The 15,790-nt window shown below is 37.7% G+C and overlaps 2 protein-coding genes across 3 annotated transcripts; both read right to left on the reverse strand.

Moving 5' to 3' along the window:
- Nucleotides 1–361: 361 nt before the first annotated feature.
- Nucleotides 362–1,635, reverse strand: LOC306884116 (succinate dehydrogenase assembly factor 4, mitochondrial-like). The gene is made up of 3 exons (XM_079439803.1): nt 1,433–1,635; nt 1,151–1,267; nt 362–758 (listed from the first exon to the last, which is right to left on the reverse strand). The coding sequence occupies exons 1-3, from the start codon at nt 1,509–1,511 to the stop codon at nt 649–651; spliced, it is 306 nt and encodes a 101-aa protein (XP_079295929.1). The 5' UTR covers nt 1,512–1,635; the 3' UTR covers nt 362–648.
- Nucleotides 1,636–5,379: 3,744 nt separating this feature from the next.
- On the reverse strand, nt 5,380–14,436 carry LOC306884115 (T-cell leukemia homeobox protein 1-like). 2 transcript variants are annotated; one of them, XM_079439802.1, is made up of 4 exons: nt 13,550–14,436; nt 12,228–12,429; nt 9,804–11,105; nt 5,380–6,195 (listed from the first exon to the last, which is right to left on the reverse strand). In XM_079439802.1, exons 1-3 carry the CDS (start codon nt 14,016–14,018, stop codon nt 10,895–10,897), a joined length of 882 nt encoding a protein of 293 aa, XP_079295928.1. In that variant the 5' UTR covers nt 14,019–14,436; the 3' UTR covers nt 5,380–6,195; nt 9,804–10,894. The 2 variants fall into 2 exon arrangements, with proteins under 2 accessions (XP_079295928.1, XP_079295927.1); XM_079439801.1 differs by having other exon boundaries at nt 12,228–12,465; nt 13,550–14,235.
- Nucleotides 14,437–15,790: the final 1,354 nt, after the last annotated feature.

Raw genomic sequence — 15,790 nt, forward strand, 5'->3', positions numbered from 1 at the left:
AGTTTTGTTGTCTTTGTAGAGTTATTATAGTAAAACCATGGTAAATGTTCATTTAAATGCTGAATGCATTTCTCGAAAGCAAGTCAGGTACCATCATTGGCAATAGAATTCAATGGAACTAACGACCATAGTTAGCTAATGATGGTTTTGGGAAACGCCTTGCTGATGTGCCCTGATAATGCATTTAACCTCTCCTTAAAAGCTGATAATTATGTTGGTGCTTATCTGTAACAATCCATGTGCAGATACATAGGAAAACTTTTGAAGTAATAACTTTTGTTTTCTCTCTCCACAAAATAAAACTGACTCATTTACATGATCACAAACATGTCCTTGTGACAAATCTTTCTGTCCCCAAAAAAAGTTTTGAATATGTTTATTCTTTGAAGAGATCTTTCAGGTCATGCAAACATGTGTTACACACTTTAAAGGAATAAAACATTAGATTGCCAGTGGATTCTTTTCAAAATGTCCATTAAAGGCTGAACAGAACCGTTCAAGTTTTACACAAACTATTCATTCTACATAGTAGGCCCATACAAACAGGAAACACATTTCTGGTCCAGAAATTCTCTTTTTGTATCTGTTTGCAGAAGTATTATTCAAATCTTAAAATAAATACATTTTGGATATTTTTAACAGGGCAAACTAAAAATCAATACAACGTCCCTTCCTCTCCCAGTCACCATATCGTGTAGGTTCAGGACCTCTGGGACCACCTTTCTCCTTAGTTTCTGGATTCACGCCATCTGGAAATCCTGTTAAAGAAGAAATTAAATATTATTCAATTTTATGTCATATTAATCCTATAAACTTAATGCATTTAATTAGTCATTTATTTATTCTGAGCTATGTGTGTATATCAGGGCTGTCCAAACTCAGTCCTGGAGGGCCGGTGTGCTGCAGAGTTTAGCTCCAACTTGTCTCAACACACCTGCATGGAAGTTTCTAGTATGCCTAGTAAGAGCTTGATTAGCTGCTTCAGGTGTGTTTAATTTGGGGTGGAGCTAAACTCTGCAGGACACCGGACCTCCAGGACTAAATCTGGACAGCCCTGGTGTATATCCTTTCGATAGATACCCTTTGACCTTTTATGTTATTTATCGTACAAATAATTTAACTCTATAACAGAAATGACATGTGTTCTTACGTTTTAAAACATCTTTAGATTTTGACTCGGTTTCGTCCATATCAAAGCGTCCTTGGGGCGTTTTCGCTTTCCTTAACGGTTCTTTATCTTTGGTCACACCACCAGATGCATATCCTGCTGCAGAGGAGAGCAGCGAGACACTTTATTTGACATATATTTCCTAAGACTTGAACTCGGTTCTGAGTAATAAATATAAAGGATGTTTAGGCAAATCAAAGCATGTTGTGCAAGCATGTCAATGAACAGTTAAACCCCAATCAAAGGTATTCTGGTTGCACTCACCAGTATAAGTCGACTCTAAAAGCAATCCTCTCTTTACAAAACCTTTAGCCGTAGTGCAGCAAACACGTAAAAGAGACATCTTGCACGGATGCTGCACTGATCTGTGGTGAACCCTTACCTTATCGCAGCAGAAAATTGCTCAACTGAAGAACGTTTCGACGATTGAAAATGACGATGCATGCGTCATCATCTAGGGACACAAAATCCACTGGAGAGGGTTGCGGCGGCGCTAAAGACGTGCAGAACCGAGTATTTTCCATAGACTATATGCATGCAACTTTTTAAAGCGAAGAACAGACGAGAAACACTGTGAAAACCAGTTATAAAATACTACAGAATAACAGTGAGCTTTCCTGTGAGACATAAGCGGTAAAATAATAAGCTAATTTTTCAGAACTCAGAAGATTAGGCTATAAAATTACTGTTTTTGATGGTACCATGCCTATAATAAGCCTAATAATAATAACCAAATAATAAAGCAACAATTGGGAAATGCGAAAAGTGCACTTTATTTCCAAAATATGTCGCACTATTATAGAGTTAGCTTAGCCTTATTATTGTCAGGGCCAAAGATGGTAAAATATCTTCTGAAAATTGTAGGATATCCCTCACATTAATAGCATATAGCACTGGGAAATAGCCCTACTGCCAAACTAGGCTAATGGAGGTAGGGCCTATGCAACTATCACGGAGTCACATTCTTTTACAAATTATAGGCTAATGTTTTTAAGACACTAGATGTATGTTATAACCTATATGAAATAGGAAAGTAGACCTTCATAAAATCAACCTTTTTGTCTGTCGTGTAGTTATTTGGAGCTCATCACGTATAAGGAGATGGCCCCATTTACCCACGTTCGTGTGCGTTAGTAGCTTCTGACCTATCCTAAATTACTTCCATCTCTTAACATTCTGGAAAGTTTTTAAAAACACTTATGTAACATATTATACAATTTCGGAAGAAATTATTAAATTTAAACCACCTTCCGATGCAGTTTTGTCGACCGTTCTATCTGGCGCGGGAGTTCACGGCCATTGTTATTGTCGCGGTTTACATTTCCCCGTGTGCAAACGCTAAAGACGCGCTTCGTGAACTGTATAGCGCCATCAGTGAACAACAAACAAATAACCCTGACTGCTTTTTCATCATAGCCAGTGACTTCAACCACGCAAACTTTAAGACAGTTTTGCCAAAGTTCTACCAACATGTGAACTTTGCAACAAGGGGAAACAACACACTGGACGTTGTTTACACAACAGTAAAGAACGCTTACAAGGCTGTACCCCGCCCCCACCTCAGGTACTCGGATCACATCTCTGTTATGCTAATCCCAGCATACAGACCACTTCTCAAACTTGCCAAACCGGTTCAAAAACTCATCACAATTTGGCCAAATGATGCTACCTCAACACTACAGGACTGCTTTTAGTGCACAGACTGGAACATGTTTAAAGAGGCAGCAACCTACAACAACCACACAGACCTGCATGAGTACACTGAAACTGTGACTGCTTACATCAAAAAGTGCACTGATGATGTGACAGTCACCAAGACCATCACCACACGTGCAAACCAGAAGCCATGGATGACAGCAGAGGTTCGTGGGATGCTAAAGACCAGAGATGAAGCATTCAGATCAGGAGATAAAGCAGCACTCAAAACAGCAAGAGCCAATCTGTCCTGTGGCATTAAAAATGCAAAACGGTCATATGCTCAAAAAAATCAACAATCACTTCACAGACACCAGAGACACACAGAGCCTGTGGCAAGCCATTCAGACCATCACTGACTACAACAAGCCCCCGCCCTAGGCCTGTGATGATGACACTTCCCTCCCCGATGCACTCAACCACTTTTATTCACGGTTTGAAATGCAGAATGACACACCTGCACAAAAACTGCCCACACCTCCCAACGACCGGGCGCTCTGTCTGTCTCCAGCCGACGTAAGGAAGACCCTATCTAGGATTAACCACGCAAGGCTGCGGGTCCTGACAACATACATGGCCGTGTTCTGAGAGACTGTGCTGCACAGCTGACAAATGTGCTTACAGATATCTTCAACACCTCGCTGAGCCAGGCAGTCGTCCCGACATGTCTCAAATCCACAACAATCATACCGGTACCAAAGAAATCACCTGTGTCCTGTCTAAATGACTACTGTCCCATAGCACTGACTCAAATCATGATGAAGTGCTTTAAGAGGTTAGTCATGCACAACATCAAAACCAGCCTCCCCAACACACTCGACCCGCTGCAGTTTGCATACCGTCCAAACCGCTCTACGGACGATGCAATTTCCTCCACCTGGCTCTTACCCACCTAGAAAATAAAGACTCCTATGTTAGAATGCTGTTCATTGACTTCAGCTCGGCATTCAACACAATAATCCCACAACAACTCATAAATAAACTAAACCTGCTGGGCCTTAACAATTCCCTTTGTAATTGGATCCTGGATTTTCAAACCGGAAGACCTCAGTCAGTCCGTGTCGGCCACAACACCTCGAGCATTACCACACTGAGCACAGGTGCCCCACAAGGCTGTGTGCTCAGCCCGCTGCTCTTCACACTGCTGACTCACGACTGCACTGCCAAGTTCAGCTCCAACCACATCATCAAGTTTGCTGATGACACAACAGTGGTAGGTCTCATCAGCAACAACGATGAAACGCACTACAGAGAGGAAGTGGCACAGCTGGCTGAATGGTGTGGCACTAACAATCTGTCCCTCAATGTGGGACTCCGTTGACCACCCCCCACTGACCATCGACAGCTCGACTGTGGAGAGAGTCAACAGCACTAAATTCCTGGGGGTGCACATCACAGAGGATCTCACCTGGACCACCAACACCATGTCTCTCTCCAAAATGGCACAACAGCGCCTACACTTTCTCCGCCGGCTGAAAAGAGCAAGTCTCCCTCCACCCATCCTCACCACATTCTAGAGGGGCACCATTGAGAGTGTGCTGACCAGCTGCATCGCTGTCTGGTACGGGAACTGCAGTGCTGCTGACCGCAAGACCCTCCAGCGGACAGTGAACACAGCTGCAAAGATCATCGGTGCCCCTCTCCCCTCCATCCTGGACATTTTCCTTACACGATGCTCCAGCAAAACCAACAGCATCGTGAAGGACTCCACCCATCCCTTCCACAGTCTCTTCCAGCTCCTACCATCAGGAAGACGGTACCAGAGCATCAGAACCCGCTCCGCCAGACTGCTCAACAGCTTTTCCCCCCAGGCTGTGAGAGCCCTGAACTCAAACCACCCCGCCCCCCTCTGAAACCCCATGCAAACCCCTACCTCCTGAAACATGGAGGTTTCAGGAGGTAGCTGCTTGACTCAAAATTTTTCTCTTTGCACATGTACGGTATTTATGTGAACCATTCGTATAGTTTGTATCTTTTATTTTTTTAGTTTGTATAGGGTAAATATTTATGTGACGCATTCGTATAGTTTGTATTTTTTTTATCTTTTATTTTTTTAGTTTGTCTAGGGTAAATATTTATATATAGTATACTTATATTTAAAATCTGTCAGTAGGTTAGTTGTGTATAGGTTTATAGTGTTTTTTTACTTCATTGTTGTATGTCTGTATTTATGTAGCACCGTGGTCCTGCGAGGCACGACATTTCGTTCCACTGTATGTCCCCACATGTAGCGGAATGACAATAAAGCTCAACTTGACTTGACTTGACTTTTGGATAGCCTAAGCTTCTGGTTATTTTCAGGAACACAATCACATCTGCACATAGTTATCATAAACACACTTTTGCACTCTCCAATAGAAAAGAAAAACAAAAAAATCATCCATTTATCATGCAACCAAAACTGTCATTCACTTGAGTAGAGATTCATCACAAATATCTGGGATCTATGACCAAACCTGCGAGGTGTTGCTATTTTCAACAAAAAGCCCTAAAAAAATAGAACAGTTTAGACCCAGTCTGAGACATGACCACAGATATTTAATCATTCATATCAAGCTATAATAAAAAATATATTTTATAGGTCACGCCGACATCACAGAGGAAAGTGAAGGACAAATAAAAAAATCTTGTAATCACATATATTTCAAGTAAACGAATAATCAGTGCTACCAAGTTGATCTGCCTCTTGATAAACTGATGGTTGTGTAAAATTAAAATTCAGACAAAAAAATGTAGCCTATAGACTTGAGTACAGGTGTTACTGAGCATTGATATTTCGTCTTTGTCTCTTTAATTTCTAAAAATGGTTGGAATATGGGGGGGGGGGGGGGGGGGTCACTGCTTCTGCTGGTTCCCGACAACATTAAGCCTACAAGTGTAATACAGTAAAGTTCATATTTACAAATAATGTAAAAATAATTAATATTTGCTAACGATTAATCTTTTTGGAACGTCAACACCATATTTATGCATAACAAGTGCTGTAGTCCTAATTTATATCACGCCTCTGAAAAAATGACTAGGCCTATTACAAGAATGAAGATGAAGATTACGTCCATGAAGGCCCATTTTTTCCTGTAGAATATATTTTAATTCACATGACTATTTTTGCTGCAAGTGTTCATTAACAAACGTGCAAAATACAATCCCTCCAAGTAAACCTATACAATTGTGAAAAAAACGATAGACTATCGAAAAATCAATTGGTAACACTTCATAAAAACACTGTTTATAATGTAGCCTAATGCTCATCAGCTTATTAGTTGAATGCAGTTAAAACAGTAAATTAGGTAGAATAAAGCTTTGATTCGCAATAGCATGATACACCCACACTGTAAACAATTTCTGTAAATTTACAAGGAAATTTAACAGTAAAATGCTGTTTTCATACAATAACAGTACATTACTGTTTTATGCAATGCATTGTGGGACAAGATGACCAGCAACAGTAAGACACTGTTATTTAACAGCATAATACCATATTTTCCCTTGTACGTGCGCATAGGACGACATCTTAGTTTATCTGCATGAGGTAATTTTGCAGCTCTGCCTTTTATTGTTTAATTTCAAAAGTACTTATTACTTTTAAATATTAAAGTTTAAACATCCAATTAAGCTTTTGGGATCTAAATTGGATTCGTGATCATGTGTTTTTATCAGCAAGTTACCACAGGAGCGTGAACCCTTTGAACGAACTGTCGTCGTATCACACACAAACTGGTAAGAAACGCTCTTTTTTTTCTAACCTGCACATCCTAAACTTTATCGGAGTAAAAAATACTGTATAATGATGTTGTTTATCTTGTGTGCATGGTTACAATTTTAGTGTGAGGTTCACACCGTCCATTATCTGCTGCTGTTAGTTGCAACTACGCTTTTGGTTTTATCTGTAAGTTACCAAGAACAATTCTGAATATTAACATACATTATAAAGAGCCAGCAAAGCGTAATTTGATGACAGGATAGTGTGTTTTAATCACTGAACAGTAACCGAGCAAGATATGATAGCATTGTTAGCTCGTTAGCATACTGTATAAGTTTACTCAAACTGCATTTGATTTGCTATTTACTACCATCACAATTTATGCAATGGACACATGTCCCAATCTTTATGTAAGCAAAAGATATGTGTGTATGAACAAAATTCATAATTCTTGCATGATTACAGTGAATGTGCAAACCACTGCTAGGGATTGAAAAAATAGCGGAATGACAGTCGACAGACGGTTTTATTTTATTTTTAAACTTTGTTTAAATGTTTTTTTGTGGGGGATGTCTGTAATTGGTTAACTAGAGAAGCTATCTGTTCTTTACGTTATGTTATTCTTGTCCTTGTAGTTCAACTACTGAAGGCTGACTTTGCAGAGAAGCAAAGGACTCATTCTTTTAAAAATAAATGTAAGTTTGCCTATTGTTTGTTGAAGTAATCATTCACCTAAAAATGGTTCTCTCATAATCACTGAACCTTATGCGGTCTCAAACTCTTAGGACTTTTTCTTGGAGGACAGGTGAAGATATTGTCATGGAGAAATGATGTCTGTTCTGACCATACAGTGGAAGACCAGTGGGAACCAAACTGTCGAGCTCCAAAAGGAACATAAAGGTATGATTAATCACCAGTCATTTTGTCTGATATCAAAATATCAGACCAAAGGACCACAAATTAGAGAATGGAATTGCAAATACAGTGAAAATTGTTTTCACCCAATTGAATCACTTCAGAAAACTGGCTAAACCATGCGAGTAATAATCTTTATCCTCCATTTACTGTTTGTCTGTTGCTACTTGAAAGTTTGATCCCCATTTTCTTTTGCATCGTAGGGACAAACAGGCATATCATCTTCATTAAAAATCATCTATTGCATCATCAGAGTTTAAATCAGCATACAGGTGAGTAAATGATCAGAAAATTATCATTTTGATTTCCTACTCTGAATCTAAGAGGCTGTAGAATATTGCAACAAGTAGCACATTGTTTTTTGTTTTGTTTTTTGTTTGTTTGTTTAGTTTTTTAATTTGTCATTTGCAGATACTGTGAGCCATCTTAAATTGTTTTCTTTATTAATAGATGTCTGCCACTCCTTCTGACCTTCAGAATATGGGTAACCTGCCTTTGATTCCCTGCTTGATCCTTCTTGGTAAGTATATCATATTAGATATGTCTGCATTTTGTTTCATTAAAACGAAGCTCACGCTCCAGACTGACACTAGTTTCTATTATCAGCAAAAGATCTACCTTAAAGGGTTACTCCACCTCAAAATGAAAATTTTGTTATTAATCACTTACCCCCATGTTGTTCCCGTAAAAGCTTAGTTCATCTTTGTAACACAAATTAAGATATTTTTGATGCATTCTGACAGCACTCTGACTCTCCCATAAACAGCAATGTAATTAACACGATCAACATCCAGAAACATAGCAAGGAGATCAGTAAAATAGTTCATGTGACATCATAGCTATGAGAATACTTTTTTGTACGCTAAATAAATAAAATAACAACGTTATTCAACAGTTTGTCTCCTCCACATCACTGAAGCACTATTTTGGAGAGTATCTACTGAACGCAAACAGTATATGCTGTTCTGTGTCAGCTGCACCACGTGGATACGTTTTCTACATTTATTTACGCTTTCTTTGGAATGAAAACAACGTATCCGTAACTTCGCACACTTACGGTTGAACCCCTGGTGTCACAAGGATAATTTTACTGATGTCCTTGCAACTTTTCTGGACGTTGATTGTGTTAATTACATTGCTTTCAATGGGAGGGTTAGAGAGCTATCAGAACGCATCAAAAACATCTTAATTTATGTTTCGAAGACAAACAAAGCTTTTACAGGTTTAGAACAACATGGGGGTAAGTGATGATTTTCTTTTTGGGGTGGAGTAACCCTTTAATGTGCCTCATATTAGAAACCACTTATTATAAATGCAGTATGTATGACTTGTATCATACACTGGAAAACGTTTAGAATTTAAACTTGTCTACTCTTATTCTTTAGATACTTTGCTGGAATAAATCCAGAAAAGAGGATCAAAGCTGCCTGGAGAAAAGAGGTGTCTTAAATAACTGGACAAACTGCAGAAGAAGACCCAAGATGACGAAGACAACCATCAGTCCAGAAGTATCTCATCCTTAACTCAAACTTATACTGTCTCAAATCTGTAGTTCTTTCTCTTGAAGGACAAATTAAGATATTGTCATTAAGAAATATTTGCCCATACAATGGAAGACAAATGGGAGCCAAACCTGTCAGCTCCAAAAGGAACATAAAGTTATGATTAATCAAAGACACCAAAATATTAGATCAAAGGACCACAAATGAGAGATTGCAATTGCAAGATGTACAGTGAAAAGTGTTTTCACCCAAACAAATCGAATCACTTCAGAAAACTGCCTAAGTATTTGAAAGTTTGATCCCCATTTTCTTTTGCATTGTATGGACAAACAGACATTTCACCTCCATTAAATTATCATCTATATCAGAGTTTAAATTGGCTAATGCTGAAAAAACATTAGCTGGTGTTCACTGAAGCTTGATTTGAGAGTATATTTGCATTTTATGAACAAAGACTTTATGTACAGTATGTTTGTATGGTTGGATGCATGCCTGTTTTAGGGCATATTGTAAAAGTTTATCTAGTGTTGTATCAAAATAAAAAACAAAACATAACTTGACTTTGTTCTCTTTTGTAATACACAGTCAAATAGAAAATGCAGGGTATAATCTGCATTTAAAATTGAGATCATGGAATTATGAGTAGTATGTAATTTAACAGATATATGCTGCTAAATTACAGTAGTATACTGTAGATGACAAAACAGCATTTTACTGTTAATTTAAAAAACAGTAGCACACTGTATTTTTACAGTATGATGCTGGCAACCTCAGCTGCCAGTAGATTACCGTTTTTTTACAGGGAAATTTTTTACAGTGCATATAGCCTAGGCTATAGCCTATTTATTCGTCTAGGCTACTTAACGAGGTTATGAACGTCCGTTCTTTTCTTACAGGCGTTTAGCAAAAGTGCGCATACCACATGAACACGCTTTACGCTCTATCCGGCGCCTTGTCATCAATTAGACTAGCTTTTTTTTTTTTTTTTTTTTTACCCAGAATCGCCCATTTAAAACTATTAAAAATACATTTTACTTTAAAATTAAATTTCAATTCATTTTTGCACGTACCCACATGAGTAGCGTAACTATAACTTTGTCAGTGTTTTAAGTAGCCTACGTTAACAACACTTCTAGTGCCTATCACTGAAGGAATCGCGGCTGTAAACTGTCTTAGTTTAATCACCGTCATTTTAGCAAGGAGGTCCTCAAACACAGATTTCATTTTCACTTGTTTGCGGGTTAAAGAGGTGCAAGCTTCTCAGGGTGTGCTTGGAGACAGTGGGATCGTTTCTTTTCACCCTGCATGTCTAATCCTGACAATGACAAGGATATTAATTATAACGAGGCTTACAGTAGGCTATTTCCACGCACAACAGAGAGGTGGCGTTTTGCTTTAGATATTCAGCAATTTAAGCAGTGGACTGCTTGGTGACCTTACGATTTAGGCTATTTAGCATAATTCTGGGCACATATGTGACGATTTTTTTAATAGTAGGTCTGCTTAAATTAATAGCCTATTGGGGAAACAGCCCATAATTCTATACCAATATTCGTCCATCCTGATCGGTTTTTTATTTGTAATATCTTGTTACTTATTAATGAAAGTTATTATAAAGTGTTACCACACACGTTGGGCTATTGGAAGCATACTAAATAAAATTAATGTTTGATATGTAAACGAAATATGACAGTGTTTTATGTTTACATTTTGTTGAAATCGAAATTATATAGGCTCAATAAAACAATAGGCTTATTCTGCACGACTGTAACGGAGAGCAGCAACTATTCTTTTAGCTGTTTTATACAAGCTGCGTATTAGGTACAAATGAAAAGTGATTTTACGTTAAAAACAAGAAAGTAATGTGATGCTGAGATATTCCTCTGAACATCGCACGTCCATAAAAGTCCCTTAATCAGTGTTGGAAACGCTACAGATTTTTGCCGTGTTCTCAGTCCAGGGCTGCAGGTTCTGAAGTGCGAATAGAGAGCTGTTGTGTAGGCAGATTGGGTCCGGGGTAACAGGATGGTTTATAGTCTTTTGGAAAGCTTCTTGCTGAAGTTGCATAAGGATTCGGTTCGCTTGTTGTCGCTCGGCTTCTCTCTCCTCAGCTGTCTGCCGCCTGCATGGATTTGGATCATAGCACAGAAGTAATTTAGTCGGTGATTTCAGTCATGATTTCTAACAGCCGTTTTAGTGAGTGGTTGACTAAATTTAATCCAAAAATACAAGCCGGTGATCCTAATACCAAAGAATACAAAATTACTATTTTGGCATAACTGGTAGGCTCTAATTAGTAGGCTACTTAATAACGTGGAATTAAACTTAAACGTTCCATTATTATTGTTTTTGTCATTAATTTGGAATTCACTATAGGTACGTGGAAATCTTTGAAATTACATATATATATATATATATATCATTATTTCATTATCTTATATATATATATATATTATATATATATCATTATTTCATTATCTTAAAGTTTGAAAATGAAGTAGAATATATATATATATATATAGCTATATATATATATATATATATATAAAATACTTTGCATATATATATGCAAATTATTATAAATTTAATTCAATATAAATTACATTTCAGGTTCTCATATCAGTGATGAAGCCAAATCACGATCATTTTAATTTATTTTTCATAAATGTCTGTGCACTTCAATTGTTGTGATTGTGATCAATTATTTTGGTAGCGCATAAACGTCATCACATCATTTATCCTGCTTGTGCAGCATGTAATTAATCTTCTAACACAACTAAGAAACATTTGTTGCAGTACAACAGAACATAATTTATGTCGATTTCTAAAAGCTCGATACTGGCCCATCAGTGTCTGCTAAAATTACTTTATGTCTGCTCCAAATCAGTTCCAGGCCTAGCAGAATGTATAATAAAATAGTAACAGCTGGAATAATAAAAAAAAGACATTGGCAGAAGTCCATAATTAAAAATATAACCTGTTTACACTTCAAAGAAGCAGACCACAGTCAACCAATATTGGGCATTCCAAACTAAATGGAGTCAGTTAAACATATATTGATTGAATTATAAGCTAGTGAACTGCATGAACAGGCCTTCCAAAGCACGATATGGAATGCATTATGGAACTTATAACTGACCTCTTACAGGTCTTTAAAACAAAATACTCAACAGGGTTTAGTGGTTAGACGAAAATAATACATTACGTGTGAGTGTAAAAGCATGATTAGATCACAAAAGCTCACCTCCATTTCGTTCTTCTGTTCTGGAACCATGTTTTGACCTGCGCATCAGTCATTTTAAGTGCTTTCGCTAAGGCTGCCCTCTCAGCTGACGCCAGATACTTCTGACGGTGGAAGCGTTTCTCCAGCTCGCAGATTTGGAGGCGCGTGAACGACGTCCGGGGCTTCTTCTTCTTCGGAGGCGTTCGGTTCTGGTACGGGTGACCTATACGGCGTGTTACAGTGAACGGTGAGAGGGCCACTAGATTGAGAGACGGTGAAAGCAAGCGGAAGGAATGAGCAAAACGACAGAGCCAAGCAGTGTGAAACAAATAAGACTTCCAGAGATGAAAGATGACGTTTGTCCTTTGAAAAAACATGCAACTATCACGAAATATCGAATAAGTTCAGCCAAGCAAGCAAATAGACAGGAATAGCCTATATATAGGCTGATTGAGGAAATAAAATACTTTTTTTTAGTATTTTCTTATTACGACGACTATGTGAAATTTAATAAATAAACACACACACTGTAAAAATGTTTTGTTAGATAACAAGATATGTGCCTGGTAACATCTAAATTAAGTGATTTCATTCGAGTCGAAAATATTATTTGGATTACATCAGGTTACATCGGTGAAGGGTCAAATCAATAGCTCATGAAGGTAACAACAGCATATTTTCACTTTACGTTTGTAATTCCTTTAAATAATATTGCTAAAACAGTAATGAGCTTGTGGAACATTTTCAGACGTGATAAATCAACATTGAAGTTCTCATGTGAGGAAAAATGACTAGTCATTAATTAAATGTAAAACAGACAATCATAAACTCCGTAATTATTTATACCATTGGCAAACATTTGTATGGATATTAATTTTTAAGATACTTTTCTTTGGCCAACGATAGATTTGTAGTGATTGTTATTAAGCGTTCGGTTATGTTATTAATTCGCGAGACTAGTTTAATTTGGTTTCTGACAACGTTATAAAAACAACTTAAAATTTAAACTTCAATTTGAAGATGTTTTTTATAACGTTGGCAGAAACAAAATAAAAAAAAAAACTATGTAATGGAGTGGCTTTAACAGTGAAGCCCTTGTGAATTATTTTAGTTCATGGATTTAAAAAAAAAAATGTTAAAAGAGTAATTGCTACCTAAAAATTGTAAGTAGAAGTTGTGACAAAGTTACAACCTACATTAAGTCTTTGCAGTTTTTCGACCGCTTTGATCACTGAATTAATAAGATTACAATACGATGAAAACATTTTTACAGTGCAATTTCTAATAAGAACGCAGATTCAAATAAAGCAAGGAAATACTGCTAAATTCAGAAAGATTTCTACCTGTAAATCTGTCTTTGGTATATCTCCTGTTACTCTCCATCCATGGAAACGTTAATCCCGTGAGATTGTTAATGGTGCCCATGCTTCCCATTCCTGGCACCGTGGCAACGCTGGTGGGAATGGACGAGTGAACGCTGCTCAGCGGCCGGTGCGCTGGAACCCGGATCACTCCCGAAGAATTAAGGCAATTTCCATTAACATTCGTGCCCAAGTTCATGTTGTACGAGCCGTTGAGGGAGCCAACGCTGCACGAGTTTCCATTGTATCCACCCGAGTTATTGACATTGTAGTTGCCCGTCATGGTATTATAGGCTGTGCTGACTATGCAGCCCAAACCGTAGTCCAGGTCCTGCATTCTGGGGTTGGAGATCATGCAGCTCCCCTGGTCTGCATTGTTAAGAATCTGATCGATCCCAAAACTGATGGTGTCTGCGTGCGACTGGTGGAGATGCGCTCCCATATGATCCATGGTGTGGAGAGGCGCGCGCGCTCCTGCGAGCCTACAGGATCCTCCACGTCACCCCAGTTATCATACAGCAACTAAAACACAGTTTAGTCCAGACTTGTCGTAATCTAATAGCATTGACTGCATGTGTGAGAAGGACTGAACTACAGACGATTGTCTTTTTTACTGCCTCCCTTTACCCTTATAGCTATAGCCTGCCGGATGGAGCCACGGGAACATCAATCAAAATGCCAAAGAGGCTGGGTAAAATTAAGCCTCCAATTCTGGGATGAGAGACCCAATTGGCTAAAGAAACCACGACGAGTCTGTTCAATGAAACGCACTGGAATTCCCTTCTCAGCAGGGCAACTCAAAGAGATGGTTTATTAAACCAAACACCAACGATTTTTCAAAACAACACAAAAATGGCCATTTCGATTACATCATTAACTTGGCTATGCAGTCTCTGTTGCTGAGATCTTTTTCTGGTTGGATATTTTTGATCATGCGAAGATGAGGCAGTGATTTCGAGGTCAAGTCTTTTTCACTCTTGTTAACAGTTCAATATTTCGCGACCATGAACTCAAATGAATTACAGTGGTTTGTCAATATTTTATGGCGAGAAAGATCAATCACACACAATATTTTTAAAAGCTGTCAACGATATTACATTTCATTGTGAAATTAATTCAGAAAAAAAACCACAATCATTTTTATGGGAATAAGCTAATTGTATACTTCATCAAAAAGAGATGATTACTGATCACAACATGGGGATTTGAAAGAAATTCTAAATGTCCTGTTAAATGTTAAAACATTTATTTTAAATACGACAGAATTAATTTATAATTCAAATTAATTTGGGAAGATACTTCGATAATTTGCAGCGTGTTAACTTTTGTATTAATTATTCATTTTATTTTGTATGCGTTAATCTATCTAAATAAGACGATAACAAAATAAATGTGTAATAAAAGACGAAAAGCAAACACTTCCATGTTCTCGATTTCCTTCTTGAAGAAAGTGGGTGGTGATTATTTAACGTAAGATGCATTAAAGTATTAATATTTGATGGGGCCCAGATTAATGCTGGCCAAATGGCCAACATTAAAGTTTAATGAAGTGCAATGGTGTAGCCTATATTTTCGCTAAAATGGACATTTTTGTTACAGTGTAGACTTAATTATAGCTTTTAAGATGTGCATGCGCCGAAGCTTACAAAATACCTTATTATTAATGTACAATGAAACTGGTGGGTCTAAATGATTGTTTTCCCTTACAATTTAACTACATAATTTGTAAGAAATGTGTGTCATTTCATTTCAATTAAATACCATTTATGTGCACAATTTGTTAGTACCAAAATAGTTCGCGACTATTAAACAAAGCACTATTTCTTTTTTGATTATGCATTGATGATATCTATGTATGGGAAGTTATAATCACAGTTTTGTCATTTTGTCGTTTCCCCAAAACTGTTCAGTAAAAAATAGAAAGCTTCGAACAATGCCTACCATCTTAAGCCAACGCGACGACACGACTTAACTAGTTATCGTTATCGTTTATAGTTGATCGTATGATGACTTCAATGTGGATTATATATACACACACACATAAGTGCATTAGTGTACCTGTGTAGTACTGGACATGTGATCCATCAGCCGCATCTCTGAGCGCACAGCCATGCTGCTGATAGCTTCAAGTACATCTACACTGAGGCAGCACTCTCATTAAACATGACAAGAATTATAGCCCCGCTTCATTTGCACGTAGCTAATTTTGATATATTCACAACT

The sequence above is a fragment of the Barbus barbus genome, assembly GCF_936440315.1.
Source record: "Barbus barbus genome assembly, chromosome: 18".
Taxonomy (NCBI): domain Eukaryota; kingdom Metazoa; phylum Chordata; class Actinopteri; order Cypriniformes; family Cyprinidae; genus Barbus; species Barbus barbus.